Below are 18,670 nucleotides of genomic sequence, written 5' to 3'. Positions count from 1 at the left end.
AACTCAGGACGATCAAACTCCTGCGGCAAGACGATGATCAAGAAAAACAGAGTCAGATGGTTATTCCTTATTTTTTTGTGGACAGATGCCGAAATTTGGCATTAAAAGCATTTCCTTTTGTGAATGTGGTAGTAATTGGTAAGTGCTTAGTTTGAGGCCACAGGACGTGACCCAAAAATGGCTTTGTTATGGCATTTTGCCATTGCCACTCAGCTGAGTTGTCACTCTCATTTATTTTCTGGCCTACCAAATGTGGTTGGATTTCTCGCCCCTGCCCTTTTCTGAAGCTTGTTTCCACTTTTTGTTTTGTGTGGTTTCAAACATCTGGATCGCATCCATCATCTGCAGGAAGGGTTGGTGGTAACAGCTTCATCGCCATGGCTGCTATAAGTAAGGGGACTGTATGTCAGAGAAGAATGGCGTCTTAATGCCTCAGGAAAGTGAGGTCTCACATTAAATGGGCTTCCTAAAAATAATTAAGAACAGACTTTAGCCCACGAGGGACTGACATGGGTCAAAATAACAAAAGTTGAAATCTATTGAACTCTGAATCCATGTGTAACCCAAGCAGAGGTTCCAATGTACCAACCAAATCATTTCCTTTCCCACCATCTTTCTCTCTCTGTCTTCTCTATTCTCAATTTCTATTCTCTCTCTCTATTCCCTCTCTCGCTCTCTATTCCCTCTCTCGCTCTCTATTCCCTCTCTCGCTCTCTATTCCTCTCTCGCTCTCTATTCCCTCTCTAGTCCCTCTTCCTCGCTAGTCCCTCCCCTCTCTCCCTCGCTAGTCGCTCCCTCGCCACTCCCTCTCGCTCCCTCGCCCTCCCTCTCGCTCCCTCGCCACTCCCTCTCGCTCCCTCGCCACTCCCTCTCGCTCCCTCGCCACTCCCTCTCGCTCCCTCGCCACTCCCTCTCGCTCCCTCGCCACTCCCTCTCGCTCCCTCGCCACTCCCTCTCGCTCCCTCGCCACTCCCTCTCGCTCCCTCGCCACTCCCTCTCGCTCCCTCGCCAGTCCCTCTCGCTCCCTCGCCACTCCCTCTCGCTCCCTCGCCAGTCCCTCTCGCTCCCTCGCCACTCCCTCTCGCTCCCTCGCCACTCCCTCTCGCTCCCTCGCCAGTCCCTCTCGCTCCCTCGCCAGTCCCTCTCGCTCCCTCGCCACTCCCTCTCGCTCCCTCGCCACTCCTACTCGCTCCCTCGCCACTCCCTCTCGCGCCCTCGCCACTCCCTCTCGCTCCCTCGCCACTCCCTCTCGCTCCCTCGCCACTCCCTCTCGCTCCCTCGCCACTCCCTCTCGCTCCCTCGCCACTCCCTCTCGCTCCCTCGCCACTCCCTCTCGCTCCCTCGCCACTCCCTCTCGCTCCCTCGCCGCTCCCTCTCGCTCCCTCGCCGCTCCCTCTCGCTCCCTCGCCGCTCCCTCGCCGCTCCCTCTCGCTCCCTCGCCGCTCCCTCTCGCTCCCTCGCCGCTCCCTCGCCACTCCCTCTCGCTCCCTCGCCACTCCCTCTCGCTTCCTCGCCACTCCCTCTCGCTCCCTCGCCACTCCCTCTCGCTCCCTCGCCACTCCCTCTCGCTCCCTCGCCACTCCCTCTCGCTCCCTCGCCACTCCCTCTCGCTCCCTCGCCACTCCCTCTCGCTCCCTCGCCACTCCCTCTCGCTCCCTCGCCACTCCCTCTCGCTCCCTCGCCACTCCCTCTCGCTCCCACGCCACTCCCTCTCGCTCCCTCGCCACTCCCTCTCGCTCCCTCGCTAGTCTGTCTCCCTCTCAATTCCCTCTCGCTATCTCTCTAGTCCCTCTCGCTCTCTCTCTAGTCCCTTTCGCTCTCTCTCTCTCTATTCCCTCTTGCTCCCTCTCATTCCCTCTCTCTCTAGTCCCTCTCTCTCTGTTCCCTCTCGCTCCCTCTCTCTCTGTTCCTTCTAGTTCCCTCTCTCTAGTCCCTCTCACTCCCTCTCTCTCTATTCCCTCTCGCTCCCTCGCTCTCTATTCCCTCTCTCTAGTCTCTCTCGCTCTCTCTCTCTATTCCCTCTCTCTGTTCCCTCTTGCTCCCTCTCTATTCCCTCTCGCTCCCTCGCTCTCTATTCCCTCTCGCTCCCTCCCTCTCTATTCCCTTTTGCTCCCTCCCTATTCCTTTTCGCTCCCTCCCTCTCTATTCCCTCTCGCTCCCTCCCTCTCTTTTCCTTCTCGCTCCCTCCCTCTCTTTTCCTTCTCGCTCCCTCGCTCTCTATTCCCTCTAGCTCCCTCGCTCTGTATTCCCTCTCGCTCCCTCCCTCTCTATTCCCTCTCGCTCCATCTCTCTCTATTCCCTTTCGCTCCCTCCCTCTTGCTCCCTCTCTTTTCCCTCTCGCTCCCTCGCTCTCTATTCCCTCTCGCTCCCTCGCTCTGTATTCCCTCTCGCTCCCTCCCTCTCTATTCCCTCTCGCTCCCTCGCTCTGTATTCCCTCTCGCTCCCTCCCTCTCTATTCCCTTTCGCTCCCTCCCTCTCTATTCCCCCTCGCTCTGTATTCCCTCTCGCTCCTTCCCTCTCTATTCCCTCTCGCTCCCTTGCTCTGTATTCCCTCTTGCTCCCTCCCTCTCTATTCCCTCTCGCTCCCTCCCTCTCGCTCCCTCGCTCTTTATTCCCTCTCGCTCCCTCCCTCTCTATTCCCTCTCGCTCCCACGCTCTATATTCCCTCTCGCTCACTCTCTCTCTATTCCCTCTCGCTCCCTCGCTCTATATTCCCTCTCGCTCCCTCGCTCTATATTCCCTCTCGCTCCCATGCTCTATATTCCCTCTCGCTCCCTCCCTCTCTATTCCCTCTTGCTCCCTCGCTCTCTATTCCCTCTCGCTCCCTCGCTCTCTATTCCCTCTCGCTCCCTCGCTCTCTATTCCCTTTTGCTCCCTCTCTCTCTATTCCCTTTCGCTCCCTCTCTCTCTATTCCCTTTTGCTCCCTCCCTCTCTATTCCCTCTCGCTCCCTTGCTCTATATTCCCTCTCGCTCCCATGCTCTATGTTCCCTCTCGCTCCCTCCCTCTCTATTCCCTCTCACTCCCTTGCTCTATATTCCCTCTCGCTCCCTGCCTCTCTATTCCCTCTCCCTCCCTCGCTCTATATTCCCTCTCGCTCCCTGCCTCTCTATTCCCTCTCGCTCCCTCGCTCTATATTCCCTCTCGCTCCCTGCCTCTCTATTCCCTCTCGCTCCCTCGCTCTATATTCCCTCTCGCTCCCTCGCTCTCTCCAGTCCCTCTCTCTCTGTTCCCCCTCTCTCTCTGTTCCCTCTCGCTTTCTCTCTCTATTGCCTCTTGCGCTCTCTCTCTTGCTCCCTCTCTCTCTAGTCCCTCTCGCTCTGTTCCCTCTCGCTCTGTTCCCTCTCGCTCCCTCGCTCTCTCCAGTCCCCCTCTCTCTCTGTTCCCTCTCGCTTTCTCTCTCTATTGCCTCTTGCGCTCTTTCTCTTGCTCCCTCTCTCTCTAGTCCCTCTCGCTCTGTTCCCCGTCGCTCTGTTCCCCCTCGCTCCCTCTCTCTCTCAGAAATAATGCTTTGAATAATTTTAATCAGACACGTTAACCAGACTTCGCGTCAACATTCACCATGTCGGACCTGGTCAATTTAAACGTCACCTAAAAGTTACCACATGTGTTTCAAATTCTTGAGGGACCACATTAAGAAAACAGACTGAAAATGTCTGCCTCAAGTGTGAAGAATGGCCTTTTTGAACAAGGTATTAATGTTGGGCATGCAGAAGCCAGCTGGTTTTGTAATCTGGGTATTGCAAGGACATGGGACGGCCCCAACTGAAGCTTTCTGCGCTTTATTGGCTCATGTTGCATTCCTGAGTTTAAAGTTTGAGACATCCGGTGACGGAAAGTCGGGGGAGGTCGTGCTTCAGGGAACTCCCGCCGGGTACTTGTTTCTTAGCCCTTTATGCCCAGTTCCCGAGGTTTCACAGAATGATAGAATTTACAGTGCAGAAGGAGGCCATTTGGTCCATCGAGTCTGCACCAGCCCTTGGAAAGAGCACCCTACCTAAGCCCACACCTCCACCCTATCCCCAGTAACCCCACCCAACCTTTTCTATGGACACTAAGGGCAATTAATCGTGGCCAATCCACCTAACCTGCACATCTTTGGACTGTGGGACGAAAGCGGAGCACCCGGAGGAAATCCACGCAGACACCGGGTTAACAGAGGATTACTAGTCCAGTTAACTAGTTCGGGTTAACAGAGGATTACTAGTCCAGTGACAAGTCCTCTGCCTTCCCGCCACTTTCGCCAACTAATTGGGCTATAGGGATCCCCTCGTTGAGAGGGATGTTCTATTATTTTATGTCTCCATTGGTAAAATGCTGCCCTTGTTCAGATCAGGAAATAATGATCGTATGAGACTGCAGTGTTGGATTTATATGATATAACCTCCAAGTGTTCTTTGGAGCATATTCTATGGGGTGTTAATGGTTTGGTTAGGTCCAAGTATGTGGAGGAATTTAATTTCTAATCATTTTTTATTTTTATTTTCCTGCTCCCTTCGTTTTGGCACAGCACCACTTCCAACCCCAGCAGCTGTCGCACCATGCTTCACCATTCCCTCTCGCCCTTCACCCATCTGGATTACAGCTTCCGGCCATGTCTTCGATCGGTGCCAGCTCGGGTCTCCTGGCGCTCTCCAACGCACTTGCAGCTCATCCCCCGTTCGCCCTGAAAGAAGACAAGAATCACCAAGATCCGGAGCATCGACGAGGTAAAGTATCCCGCTTAACCTGTTGCCTAACTGCTGGGAGCATTTCAAACTACTTGACTTGCCAGGTGAGGGTTTTGACGTGATACCTGCACTTTGCTCCTTGCTATTAAACCACATCCACGGGAAATTGTCCCATTGTTGCTGTAATTTCAAAAAAAAATTAGAGTACCCGATTATTTTTCCAATTAAGGGGCAATTTAGTGTGACCAACCCACCTATCCTGCACATCTTAGGGTTGTGGGGGAGGGGGGGGGGGGTGGTGAAACCCACGCAGACACAGGGAGAATGTGCAAACTCCACACAGACAGTGGCCCGGGGCTGGGATCGAACCTGGGACCTCAGCGCCATAGGCAGCGGTGCTAACCACTGCGCCGCTGTCGCTATTATTTTGTCGAATGGTCAGTTGTCGCGCCGAATAAACTGAAGTGACCTGGGGTTTACACTAATCCTCTGCTAAAGATAGCACAGGTGATTGTGAGACTGGCCCAAGGAAAATCTAAGCCTGGAGCTTCCCTGACCTTTAGGAGTATGGAGTTGAAAATAGATTTGGGCTCCCTGGTGTCTGTGGGTTTGCACGAGTGCGTAGCTGATAATTTGCGAAAATTCTCACAATAAAGTGAAAGTGTTCTCCTCTGTACTCCCAAACCATTTAAACAGTAACTTTGTATCTCAGAGATACACATCCCTCATAATAAAGTGAAAGTCACCCCATCTGCGCACTTAAATCTTTTTGAAACGTTTGTCGGTATTAAAGTCTGCGAGATTAAGGTAGAAGTAATCACTTTAAAGTGGTGGAAACCTTTTGAAATGCTCTTTTAAATTTAGAGGTCCGTGTGTATGCCAAGAAGGCCGAAAGCTTTGATCTGCATTGTTTACATTTGATTTCATGCCCCATTGCTAAACGTTTACTAATTGACAGGTCGAGAGGGGGGGAGATGGAAGAGAATCACGGGCAAGAGATGGATCGGTCTTCCTACCCACTAATCGCATTCATATGAATGCTCATTAGTGCTTTGCATGTTCCCGTTGGCATTGCACGGGAATCCCGTTTTGTCTGGTTGGGCAGGCCTGGAGACTAGTGAAGGGTCTGATGCTTGGCGCGAATCCCGATTTTCCGACGTGCTGTTCTGCGCCGATTGCGAACCCCGCTTCCAGCTGGCAGATCCGGAGAAGCCCGGCCCAAATTGAATGATGAGAGACAAGGCTGAATGTTATTTATTTATTTTTTAACTGGGAGATCGGGTTTGGTGGGCATTAGTTAAATTATGACAAAGCTTCCTCAGCTGAAAAGGGAGACTCAAGCTTTAGAACAATTTGTGAGAGGTGATGGTGGATTAAGAATGCTGCAGACAGCGAGAGGGTTGATGAGGGTATTGACCAGCTTTGAAATTGGCAGCTTGATGTATTCATTGAGAAGGCAAGCCGTGACGTTTTATGGTTGTGTGCTGCCATCACAAGGTACAATATTCCCTCAAGAATGTTTTTATTTTAAAAAGAAAAAGTCAACTGGATGTTGCAGTGGGAAATGGCATACAAGAAAGGTTGACCTTTTGAAGGTCTGAATTGGACTGGTTCAGTGTTTGACATTTCCTCTGTTGTAGTCATGAAGCAAAGTGAATGGATTGTGTTTTATATGACACATGCTGAAGGGCAAATTACTAACTTGGCTTTTGTTTCTCTTGTTCCTTATGGTGTGGTGTACTTCCAACCGAGTCAGACAGAGACCAAGGCTCGGTAAGTAGTGACATTTTGTTCCTATCCATTCTGTGAAGAAAACATGGGAGGTCAAGCAAAACGATTATTTCCAGAAATGCATAGTAAGGGAGTTAGTGACTCTGCTTGCTAAGCTGGAGCTCTGCCAGAGTATGATGTTTAGAAAAGTACTCTGTTCAGTGCTTTGAGTGCACGTACCTGTGTGTGAGTGACAAATATGGGAAATCTATCAAAATTATTTTCAGATGTCACCTTCTGGAGGGCGAATGTGCTCTCTGTTTGTCAAATGGCCTGGAAGGCTAATGAAAGCTGAATCAAATGTTCAGCTAATGTCTTCCTTCCAATTCGTGTTCGCGCGTGAAGTGGTTGCTGGGTATTTGTTCAGATCACCACAAATGCCACCCTGCAATATAATACTGGTACACAGCGGTTTATACACTCCGTTTTCGGTATTGCCCTTTCTCCTGAGGCTTGAGTTCTTAAATTTGTTTCACTCGTGTTCCCCTGATGTATGAGGCAAGCGGATAGATTCCCAAACAACAGACAATCTTTTAAAGGGCACAAGAGAATGGATGATCTTTTGCAGTGAATTAGTGAGAACAATTCTGGTGAGGGCCATAAAGCCGGGTCCTCCAAGCGTGTGCTCTTCAGGGGTCACCAGTCCATACTGTGGAGTTCTGGGGGGGTCACCAGTCCATACTGTGGAGTTCTGGGGGGTCACCAGTCCATACTGTGGAGTTCTGGGGGGTCACATGATGTTTGAATCCATGTTCCCATCAACTTGTGCTTCATTTCTAGAGCTGGACAGGCTGGAATTACCTCCCATAAAGGTTGCTATGCTGACTATATACAATAGGTTACGACCACTAATGTCATCGGGCTGAAGTTGAGCAAGTTCATTCTGCAAAGTTGAGGTGGGTGAAAGGCCACTTGTACCTTGCTCTCTGGGGAATGGAACGGACAGTTCCCTGCTTTAATGGGAATCTAACACGTCCTTATTTCTCCAGGGGATGTCACCTCTTGACATGTAAGTCCTTCAACCAAGTGAGCTTCTATCAAGGTTTGGATAGGGTTCGCTATCGGACTTGGCGTTGCAAAGGGAAAAACTCCCTGATGGGAGTTATGTACAGGCCCCCGAGCAATAGTCAGGATGTGGGGCAGAACATAAATCGGGAGATAGAAAAGGGATACAAGAAAGGCAATATTACAATATTCGTGGGCGACTTTAATATGCAGGTGGACTGGGAAAATCACGCATAGTGGTATTGTCACTGGGCTAGTAATCCAGAGACCCAGGATAATGGTCTGGGGACCCAGGTTCAAATCCCACCACTGCAGGTGATGGAATTTAACTCCATAAAATATCTGGAAGAGTCTAACGATGACCATTGTCAATTGGCATAAAAACCCATCTGATTCACTAATGTCCTTTCAGGAAAGGAAATCTAATGTTTGATGTCATCCATTTCTCGAAAGTGCATAATGCCCGTGAATTGTAGAACCCCTCCATACTTCCCCTCAGTTCAGATTTGACTTTTTCAAGCGTTAAGAATTCCAGCAGGTCCCCCCGCCACGCCAGGGTTCAGGGTGGAGAGGTTGATCTCCACCCTAACAGGATCCACCTTCGGGCGATCAACGAGGCGAAGGTTACGACATCTGCCTCCGCGCCCGTTTCAAACCCCGGCTGGTTCGTGGAACTTGTTGGAGTTCATAAGGAGGATTTTGAAAAGGGACGACAAGTTGAGAATACTAGAAGGCAAACAGTAGGTCTGATTTGAACGAGGAGATCCAAGGGGAGCACTGCTGCTCGGGGGCAGGTGCGGTGAATCAGGTAGATGTGAGATGTTTTATTCTAAGGGGAAGATCACCCCATTTTCATCAAATGATGTGGCCAAACCAATAACTATTTTAAGGGACATGGGTGTGAAGAAAACTCCTACTGGAGAGAGATTTGGATTTCCCTCTGGAGAGTTCATTGGAAGTTTAAGCTGTTATTGAATGGGATAAATGGAGATTATATCCTAGTTCCTTTGTATAAAGTACAATTGGAGTGTAATTTAATTGGAGCGTAATTTAATATCAGTTGTCAGAGTGGTTAAGGAGATCCCGGCCCCAGGTCACTGTCCGTGTGCAGTTTGCACATTCTCCCCGTGTCTGTGTGGGTCTCACCCCCACAACCCAATGATATGCAGGGTAGGTGGATTGGCCACACTAAATTGCCCTTTAATTGGGAAAAAAAGAATGGGGTACTTTAAATTTAAAAAAAATCTATTCTACTGGTTAGATCCTCAAAGAATTCCCAACAAGTTTTTAAAACATAATTTCCCTTTCATGAATCCATGTTGACTCTGCCTAAGCCTGTCATTAATTTCTAAGTATCCTGTTAACCCAACCAATGGCCTGTTTTCTTTCTCCCTCCTTTGTTAAGTAGTGGGGTTACATTTGCTGCCTTCCAATAGTCCGGAACCTTTCCAGAGTCTATAGTATTTTGAAAGATGACCGGTTGACGCAGTGGTTAGCACTGGGACTACGGCCCTGAGGACCCGGTTTCAAATCCAGGCCCTGGGTCACTGTCCGTGTGGAGTTTGCACATTCTCCCCGTGTCTGCGTGGGTTTGACCCCCACAACCCAAAGATGTGCAGGGTAGGTGGATTGGCCATGCTAAATTGCCCCTTAATTGAAAAAAGATAATTGGGTACTCTAAATTTATAAAAGAAAAAAGAAAGGTGACCACTATTTATCTCTATAGCCACCTCTTTCAACACTCTGGGATATAAAGCATGCCCAGGTCCCATTTATTTCTCTTTTTGTTTTATGAATGTTGATATCTTGCAGTTTACACAAGGCCCTTCACTCTCCGTTATTTCTGGGAGGTTGTTAGTATTTTCCTCTGTGAATACAAAGTATTTGTTTAGTTTCTCTGCCATTTCATTATTCCCCATCATAAATTCTCTTGGTGCCCCTTGTAACGAACCCGTATTTATTTGAATTAATCTCTTTCTTTTTACATACCTATAGGGGCTTTTACTGACCGTGTTTCTATTCTCTCCAGCCAGTTTACTCTTCCATTCTATTTTTCCATTCTTAAACTGTTCTTGGTCCTCCTTGCAGAATTCTAAAATGCTTCCAACCCTCAGGTTCACCTCTTTTGTTGCAGCTTCATTTCACAGTGCGCTGAGCTACGTTTGGAACATTTTCCTTAACCGGGTTTTTGTAAATGACATTTAACATTTCTTTTCCGATTTAAGGGGCAATTTAGAGTGCCCAATTCACCTAATGTGCACATCTTTGAGTTGTGGGGGTGAGACCCACACAGACACTGGGAGAATGTGCAAACTCCACACGGACAGGGACCCGCTCGAACAGCAATGTCCCTAATTTGTTTTCCGTTCCTATTCTGTTTATTGTAGTTGAAATGCATTTTTGTGCTGGCAAACATTGAGCTTTCGCACTCTAGATATCTTTGAATCAGTGAAGGCTGTTTTTTTTTAAAAAAAGGGCTATCTGTATTTGTGTAATCTTTGAGACATGTGGCCATTTGCAATTGGATGGAGGACTAAACCAGAGCCCCTTCCGCACAGTTTAAGAGCAATGCATTCACTTTGAAAACCACAACTGAGTCATCTTTCGAGAATCACTTCCATTATTCATGCAGAATTCTATGAGCAATGGTGATGGAATTCTCAGCGCAGGCCAGGGAGCCGCTAAGGAATGTAATCATAAAAGTAGCCAATGGAATGCAGCGTTGCAAAGTGCTTCACGTCCAATGATTTATTTTTGTGGCAGCCAGTTTATGCACAGCAGGAATCTGCAGACAAGGGACGAGATGATAGCCGATTTGTTTTTTCTTTTGTTGTGTCAGGTGTTGCAAGGTGACACCAGGTAAACAGAGCAGCTAGGATGGGGGAATAAATTGAATAGCTCATCCAAAGAGCTAGCAGAGGCCTGATGGGTTGAATGGCCTGCTGCATCATAAGACTCCATGATTATGGCTAGTTGGGGCATTGGAAGAATGGGACCGACTGGATGTTGTACCGTGAGCCGCCATTGATTCGATGGGCTGAATGCCAACAGTGATGCGCCTAAGACCCCAGGGTCTAAATGGTACCTCGGCATCATTTCCATCCACACACGCAGGGAGCCAGTTTAAATTCTAAGGCAAACTTTAGTGCTTTTTATCTTTCCGCCGGGTGTCAATGGGATTTCAAATTGTAGCTCCCGCACTCTGCCGGGAGTCCCGCAGGCAAGGGTGCACTACCAGCAGGAAAAGTGAATTGCGACGATTGGAGAATTCTGACCATTGTTTTAAAGCTATTACTGTAGTCAGCAAACGTGGCCTGTGCAACATCGAAATCCAGAAAATTGGATGCTCGCTTACTTGGAGTATTCTTCTCTTATTTAAAAAAAAAACACATTTGAGACTGGCAGCTAACCTGTAAATGCTCCCTACAAATTTATGATAGGCCTGGATATTGCTGAGTCCTTTGTGTACCATCGGTTTTCCAGGATGGTGCAGTAGGGTCAGTGATTGTCAGGATCAATCTGTGGGTGCTGAGTTCCAACACTGGCAGTTCCCCATTCCTTGACTCAGTTGGGACCGAATGTCTATTCGGTTGCCTCGTTTTGAATTATCCAATTAATTCACATTTATTTGTGTGTTCATTTTGTAAGGGGGACACACTTACCAGAAATATTCATAGAATCATAGAATCCCTACAGTGCAGATGGAGGCCATTCAGCCCATCGTGTCTGTACCGACCCTCTGAAAGAGCACCCTATCCTCGTTACCCCACCTAGCCAGTACTCTGGGATGCAGATGATCAGGTCCTGGGATTTATCAGTCTTCAATCCCATCAATATCCCCACCTTAATTTCCCTATTGATCCTGATCTCCTTCAGTTGCTCCCTCTCATTAAAACCCGGTGCTCCCCAGTCCAAAGATGTGCAGGCTAGGTGGATTGGAGACTTTAAAATTGCCCCATAGTGTCTAGGGATGTACATGGCAAATGAAATGAAATGAAATGAAAATCGCTTATTGTCACGAGTAGGCTTCAATGAAGTTACTGTGAAAAGCCCCTAGTCGCCACATTCCGGCGCCTGTTCGGGGAGGCTGGTACGGGAATCGAACCGTGTTGCTGGCCTACTTGGTCTGCTTTAAAAGCCAGCGTTTTAGCTGAGTGAGCTAAACCAGCCCCTGCATGGCCGACGCAATATAATGTGGCTAAAGGGAGGTTATTCAGTTTGGTAGTAAAAGCAGGAAGGAGGATTATTATCCGAGTGGTGATTGAGAGTGGGGAATGTGCAACAAGACCCGAATGTCTTTGTACACCAGTTGCTGAAAGTAGGCATGGCAGGTGCAGCAGGAGGTAAAGAAGGCAAATGGTGTGCTGGCCGTCAGAGAGGATTTGAGTACAGAAGCAGGAATGTGTTGCTGCAATTATACAAGGCCTTGGTGGATTGGCCATGATAAATTGCCCTTAGTGTCCAAAATTGCCCTTCGTGTTGGGTGGGGTTACTGCGTTATGGGGATAGGGTGGAAGTGTTGACCTTGGGTAGGGTGCTCTTTCCAAGAGCCGATGCAGACTCGATGGGCCGAATGGCCTCCTTCTGCATTGTAAATTCTATGATCTACGATCTTGGAATATTGTGTTGAGTTTTGGTCTCGATCTGCGGAAGGATGTTCTTGCCATCGAGGGAGTGCAGTGAGAGTAACAGTTTGATTTCTGGGGCTGATGTATGAGGAGTGATTCAGTCGGATAGGATTGCATTCGCTCAAGTTTAGAAGAACGAGGGGGGGAATCTCATAGAAATCTATAAAATTCTAACAGGACGAGGCAGGTTAGATGCAGGACGGATGTACCTGATGGCGGGGGAGTCCAGAACAAGGGAACATAGTCTAAGGACCTTATTCAGGACTGAGCTGAGGAGCAATTTCTCACCCAGAGAATCGTGAGCCTGTGGAATTCACTATCGCAATTGAAATGAAAATCGCTTATCGCCACGAGTAGGCTTCAATGAAGTTACTGTGAAAAGCCCCTAGTCGCTACATTCCAGCCCTGTTCAAGGAGGCTGGTACAGGAATTGAACCGTGCTGCTGGCCTGCCTGGGTCTGCTTTAAAAGCCAGCAATTTAGCCCAGTGTGCTAAACCAGCCCCAAGGCCTAGTACATTGAGGCTAAAACATTGCATTTTTTCAAGAAGTAGTTAGTTCGAGCTCTTGGGTCTAAGGGATCAAAGGACATAGTGGTGAAAGCGAGGTCAGGTCACGGAGTTGGATGATCAGCCATGATCATAATGAATGGCAGAGCAGGCTCGAAGGGCCGAATGGCCTCCTCCTCCTATTTTCTATGTTTCTATTGAATTTTCATGTGCTTTACAAATATTGCTAGGTCATTGACTTTTCTCTAATAATTTAAACAAAGCAGAATATTTTTCAGCATAAACGTTTTAACATTGTTCCATGTTTGTTGATTGCACTGAAGATAGTTTAATTTGCCGGAATGGGTGAGTGGTAGAATTTTAGTCAGTGTTACTGCCAGCAAATAAATGCTTTAGCAAACTTATAATTCAATGCTCTCCGCCCACCCAACTTTCTTTTGATCTTTGCAAGCTTTTTGTGACATTTTGTTGACCGGCTTAAAGCTAACTCTTAACAGGACACAAACTTTTCAATACCGAGCCCACTTCAGCTTCGAATCCTGGAATCTTACAGCCTAGGGGGAGGCTGTTGAACCCACCATGCCAATGCTGGCTCCACCAACAAGCTATCCAATTAGTCCCAGTGCCGTGCTCATTCCCCATAGACCTGCAATCCTTTTCTCTTGGAGTAGGTACCCGAGTCTCTATTTTTAAAAATAATATTTTTATTCGAGGCTTTTCAACGAAAATATAAATATACAGAATATCAAAAGAGCATCACATCAACCCAGCAAACAGCCACAACCCTCCAGCCCCCCCCCCCCCCCATGCTAACCCCCAGCCATTTGCTCCCTCTCACCCCGCTGACCCTCAACCCTCCTTGACGAAATCAATAAACGGTTTCCACCTGTGGACGAGATTCACCAGTGCACCGCCCACACCTATATCCAACCCCTCAAAACACCTGCTCATCCTCACCACCTGGTTTAGGGGCTGGTTTAGCACAGTGGGCTAAATAGCTGGCTTTTAAAGCAGACCAAGGCAGGCCACTAGCGCAGGTTCAATTTCTGTACCGGCCTCCCCAAACAGGCGCCAGAATGTGGCGACTAGGGGCTTTTCACAGTAACTTCATTTGAAGCCTACTTGTGACAATAAGCGATTTTCATTTTCATTTCATTTCACCGTCATGTGGGCCCAATGTACCACTTTAAACTGGATGAGGCTCACCCTTGCACACGACTAGGACGCGTTCACCCTCTGGAAGGGCTCCGCACCCCACCTGCTCTCTCAGCTCCTCCCACCAGGGTGCCCTCCCTCTCCATCAATTCCTTGTAGATATCCAGCACCTTCCTGGTGGCACAGTGGTTAGCACTGCCGGCTCACAGCTCCAGGGTCCCGGGTTCAATTCCGGCCTCGGGTCACTGTCTGTGCTGAGTCTGCATATTCTCCCAGTGTCTGCATGGGTTTCCTCCGGGTGCTCCGGTTTCCTCCCATAGTCCAAAGATGTGCAGGTTAGGTGGAGTGGTCATGCTAAAGTGCCCTTAGTGTCCCAAAGGTTTGGTGGGGATAGGGTGGAGGCATTGGGTTTAAGTAGGATGCTCTTTCCAAGGGCCTGTACTCAATCCGGCGCCCACATGACATACCCACTAACCCAGTGTTCTTCAAACTTTTTTTCCGGGCACCCATTTTTACCAACCGGCCGACATTTGGACCCCAAGCCGGCTGACCTGCGCGACCCACCATTTTCTCTTACCCTGTTTGCTGCTGACAAAAATGGAGGAAATGGTTTTGGGTCCCTTTGGCCCTCGTACACGCTCCTCCAATGGAACCTGTTGGATGAAGGTGAAGCCTTCCAGTGTCGGAAAGTATGGAGTCTCCCTCTGTCCAAAGTTCGGCATTTTTTTCCTGTAAAATTTTATCAAATAAAACCCCCCTGAACTTGTTTTAAAAAAAAGAATAAAATAAATGAAAAAAATGAAAATTAAATGAATCAAAATATGAATAAAATGAATAAAACCCCTCCCGAACTTGAAACAAAAAGCGGTGCCCATTAAAAAAAAAATAGCGGCGGTACTGCGCATGCGTGCCTGATCATTGGCACACTGTACGCAAAATTCTTTTTACACGTTCGCGGCCATTTTAATGGCCGCTTGCAGCCAGCGTTATTAAAAGCCGGCTGCTGCGTGGGGATTTGCGCAATTGGGAGGGCCCCTGACTTTGAAGAACATTGCTCTAACCCCAAGTACCTGGAGGGGCTGGTTTAGCACACTGGGCTAAATCGCTGGCTTCGAAAGCAGACCAAGGCAGGCCAGCAGCACGGTTCGATTCCCGCAACAGCCTCCCCGAACAGGCGCCGGAATGTGGCTTTTCACAGTAACTTCATTTGAAGCCTACTCGTGACAATAAGCGATTTACTTTACTTTACTTTTCTTTACCATGGTACCTAACTCTCGTCCCCACCACCATGAACAGCAACTCCCCTAACCTCCTTTCCTGCCCTCTAGCATTGATTGAGAGCACCTCACTCTTTCCCATATTCAATTAATATCCTGAAAACCTGCTGCCCAGTGGGTCCGAAATTTATAACGGGTCATCCACGTACAATGAAACCCTGTTCTTGGCACCCCCACCCGCTCAATCCCTCGACTCCCGCAGCGACATTGCCTATGGCTCGATCGACAAGGTGAAAAGCAACGAGGAGAATGAACACCCCTGTCTCGACCCCAGTGTAGCCCAAACTCACTCTGTTCGTCCGCGCACTTGCTAGCGGCACCTCGTATAGCAGCCGGACCCAATCCACAAACCCCTGTCTGGACCCGAACCGCTCAGCACCTCAAACAAATCCGTCCACTCCACCCAATCAAATGCCTTCTCTGTGTCCATCCCCACCACTACCTCAACCTCCTGTTCCTCCGTGGGCATCATAATTACACCCTTGCACATTCGCCACAACTGTCTTCCATACACAAATCCCGTCTGGTCCTCCCCTATCACCCCCGGCACACAGTCCTCAATCTGCGAGGCAAGCAAGCACCTTGGCCAAAAGCTTGGCATTGACATTCAATAACGATATCTGGCAATACAACCCACACTGTTCCTTATCATTTTTTAGAATCAGGGTTTTGAAAACCTGCGATAGGGCGGAGTCCCCCCCCCGCCCCCGTCAACTCAAATACCTTATTCGGGTCGATCACCCCCCACCCCCCAATCTCCTCATCCTTCACTCTACCCATCTCCCTTGCTGCTGCCTGCTTTCTCAACTGATAGGCCAACATCCTACTTGCCTTCTCCCCGTAATCATAAACTGCCCTCTGCAACTGCCCCACTGCCTTCCCCGTAGACACTAACCCAAACTCCATCTGGAGCCTCTGTCTCTCCTTCGGGCAGGACCGGCCCAAGGTACCGGCAACTTGGGCAGTCGCCCGGGGCGCCATGTGTTAGGGGGCGCCAGAGACTCTGGTCCCGCGCATGCGCAGTTGGGGCGGTGCCAACCAGTGCATGCGCGGTGGCCGCCCTCCCTACGGCGGCCCCCTCCGCCCCCCCCCCCCCTCCGGCCGCCCCTCCGTCCGCCCCCCCCTCCGGCCGCCCCTCCGTCCGCCCCCCCCCCCCCCCGCCTCGGCTCCCCCCCCGGCCTCGCCCCCCCCCCCCCCCCCCCCCCCCCGCCTCGGCCGCCCCCTCCCGCCTCGGCCCCGCCTCGGCCCCCCCCCCCCGAAGGGCGCTGATGTTCAGCTTGCCTGGGGCGCCAGCAACCCTAGGGCCGGCGCTGCCTTCGGGAACCCCTCCTCCGTTGCCACCAGGTATCTGCTATCCACCCTCAGGATCTGATCGACCAGCCTGGCCGTCTCGTCGTGCTCCCTCTGCGTCTAAATCGAAATAAACTTCCCTCTAAGTGCAGCCTTGAGTGCCTTCTACAACATGGCAGGTGCAACCTCCCTGTATCATTCACCTCCCCATAGCCACACCTGGCCACACACACACACACACACACACACACCCACACCCACACCCACACCACACCACACCACACCACACACACACACACACACACACCCCTCACACCCCCTCACACCCCCTCACACCCCCTCACACCCCCTCACACCCCCTCACACCCCCTCACACCCCCTCACACCCCCTCACACCCCTCACACCCCCTCACACCCCCTCACACCCCCTCACACCCCCTCACACCCCCTCACACCCCCTCACACCCCCTCACACCCCCTCACACCCCCTCACACCCCCTCACATCCCCTCACACCCCCTCACATCCCCTCACATCCCCTCACATCCCCTCACATCCCCTCACATCCCCTCACATCCCCTCACATCCCCTCACATCCCCTCACATCCCCTCATCCACCAATAGCCCCACATCTGACCTCCACTGCGGCCTTTGGGCCTCCCCCTGAACCGCTCGCAAATCCACCCAATGCAAAGCGTGGTCGGAGACCATGGGCATCAACCACCCTGAGCCGGGTACTCCTGCCAACAGCGCCTTGTCCATTACAAAAAAAGTTAGTCCAGGAATACACCCTGTGCACATAGGAGAAGTATGTAAAATTCTTCGTCCTCCACCCTCAAACCTCCACGGATCCAGCACCCCCCACCCCCCCCCTCCCCCCCTCCCCAAAATCAATGCGCTCTATGACCCCCCCCCCCCCCCCCCCCCCCCCCCCCCCCCCCCCCAGCTCCCAAGCCACCGCCGGCACCCTCGATGACTTTGGGGCTCGACTGGTCCAGGATCAGGTTCACGACCGAATTAAGATCCCACCCATAATCAACTGGTGCGGACCTAAATCCAGAATCCTCACCAACACTTGCCTCATAAAAACCACATCATCCCAATTTAGGGCATAAACATTTACCATGACAACAGGCATCCCCTCCAGCTTCCCACTAACCACCACAGACCTATCCTATCCCTGGACCGACCACAATGCTTCCCACCTCAGGCGCCACCCTATTATTCATCAACACCGCCACTCCCCTCGTCTTCATGTCCAGCCCTGAGTGGAACACTGCCCCACTCATCCTCTCCTCCGCCTCGCCTGATCCCCCAACTTCAGGTGTGTCTCCTGTAAAAACGCCACGTCCGCCTTCAGGCTTCTCAGGTGCGATCGGTTAACTGGCCCATTCAACCCTCCCATGTTCCACGTGATCAGCCTGGTCGGGGTCTCCCCGCCCACCTCCCCAGCCAATCAGTCATACCCCCAGCTTGAAACAGCCCCCTGCCTGTGTCACGCACCCCTCCAGCCCCCAAGTCAGCACCCATTCTTCCCCCCCCCCCCCCCCCACTCCTTTCTACTAAGGCCCCCCCCCATTTCACTTCCGTCTACTAGCCCGGCCAGCTCATGGTGACGCCTGCCAAGGCCTCTAACTTTCTCCCCCCCCCCCTCCCCTCCCAACTACTGTACCAACAAATAAAGAAAGGCGCACTCACTATCGCCATTGTCCTGTCGAAACCCACCCCAAACATTCTTTTTCAAAAATTTAATTTGGAGTACCCAATTATTTTTTTCCCAATTAAGGGGCAATGTGACGTGGCCAATCCTCCTACCCCGCTGATCTTTGGTGGGGAAGGGCCAACAAAATCCACCTTGAGCGCGAGCTACCAAATGTGTGACCACTCACTTCATGGCAGCCACGGGAAATCACACCATTCCCGATGGAATTGTTTTCCAGCACCATATTGTGGGCTGTGCATTCCCGATTATCATAACATGCTGCGTACAATAAATATGTCCCGTTTCACTTTCTGGCTTTTTTGCTAATTGCTTAAACCAAATTGCCAAACGAGACTTGGGATATTTATGTCACAATGCAAAGTATACATTAGATGCGTGTGTCCCGTGCGTGCGCATGCATGTTCATGCTGATCCAAAATGCAGTTTCAAAGTGTATTGAAGCTTCATTTTCTTCAACGTCAGGATCGGAAGTGAATTCCAGCGATAGGTTCAAAGTCTCTTTCACTGACTCAAAGCCCTGGTCTTTAGGATGGTGGGCGCACATCCTACCCCCGGCTGCAGTTATTCGCAAAAAAAGGGTTTGACACGAAAAGTTGGAAAGTGGAATTCGTTAAAGTGTAAGGGTTGTCTTCAAAAGATTCTTGGCG

The 18,670-nt window shown here is 50.4% G+C and overlaps 1 protein-coding gene across 4 annotated transcripts in view; it reads left to right on the top strand.

Annotated features, from left to right (window-relative positions):
* Window positions 1-18,670, top strand: part of LOC119953674 (transducin-like enhancer protein 1) — a 187,872-nt gene that overhangs the window by 95,172 nt on the left and 74,030 nt on the right. For all 4 annotated transcript variants that reach the window (XM_038778186.1, XM_038778185.1, XM_038778183.1 and 1 more), the window contains exons 7-8: window positions 4,510-4,708; window positions 6,426-6,442. In XM_038778186.1, coding sequence (XP_038634114.1) covers window positions 4,510-4,708; window positions 6,426-6,442 — 216 coding nt within the window. The remainder of the gene's footprint in view (window positions 1-4,509; window positions 4,709-6,425; window positions 6,443-18,670) is intronic.

Source organism: Scyliorhinus canicula, chromosome 18, assembly GCF_902713615.1.
Source record: "Scyliorhinus canicula chromosome 18, sScyCan1.1, whole genome shotgun sequence".
NCBI classification, from domain to species: domain Eukaryota; kingdom Metazoa; phylum Chordata; class Chondrichthyes; order Carcharhiniformes; family Scyliorhinidae; genus Scyliorhinus; species Scyliorhinus canicula.
The sequence above is the reverse complement of the archived record's forward strand: the minus strand, read 5'-3'. Positions and strand labels throughout refer to the sequence as shown.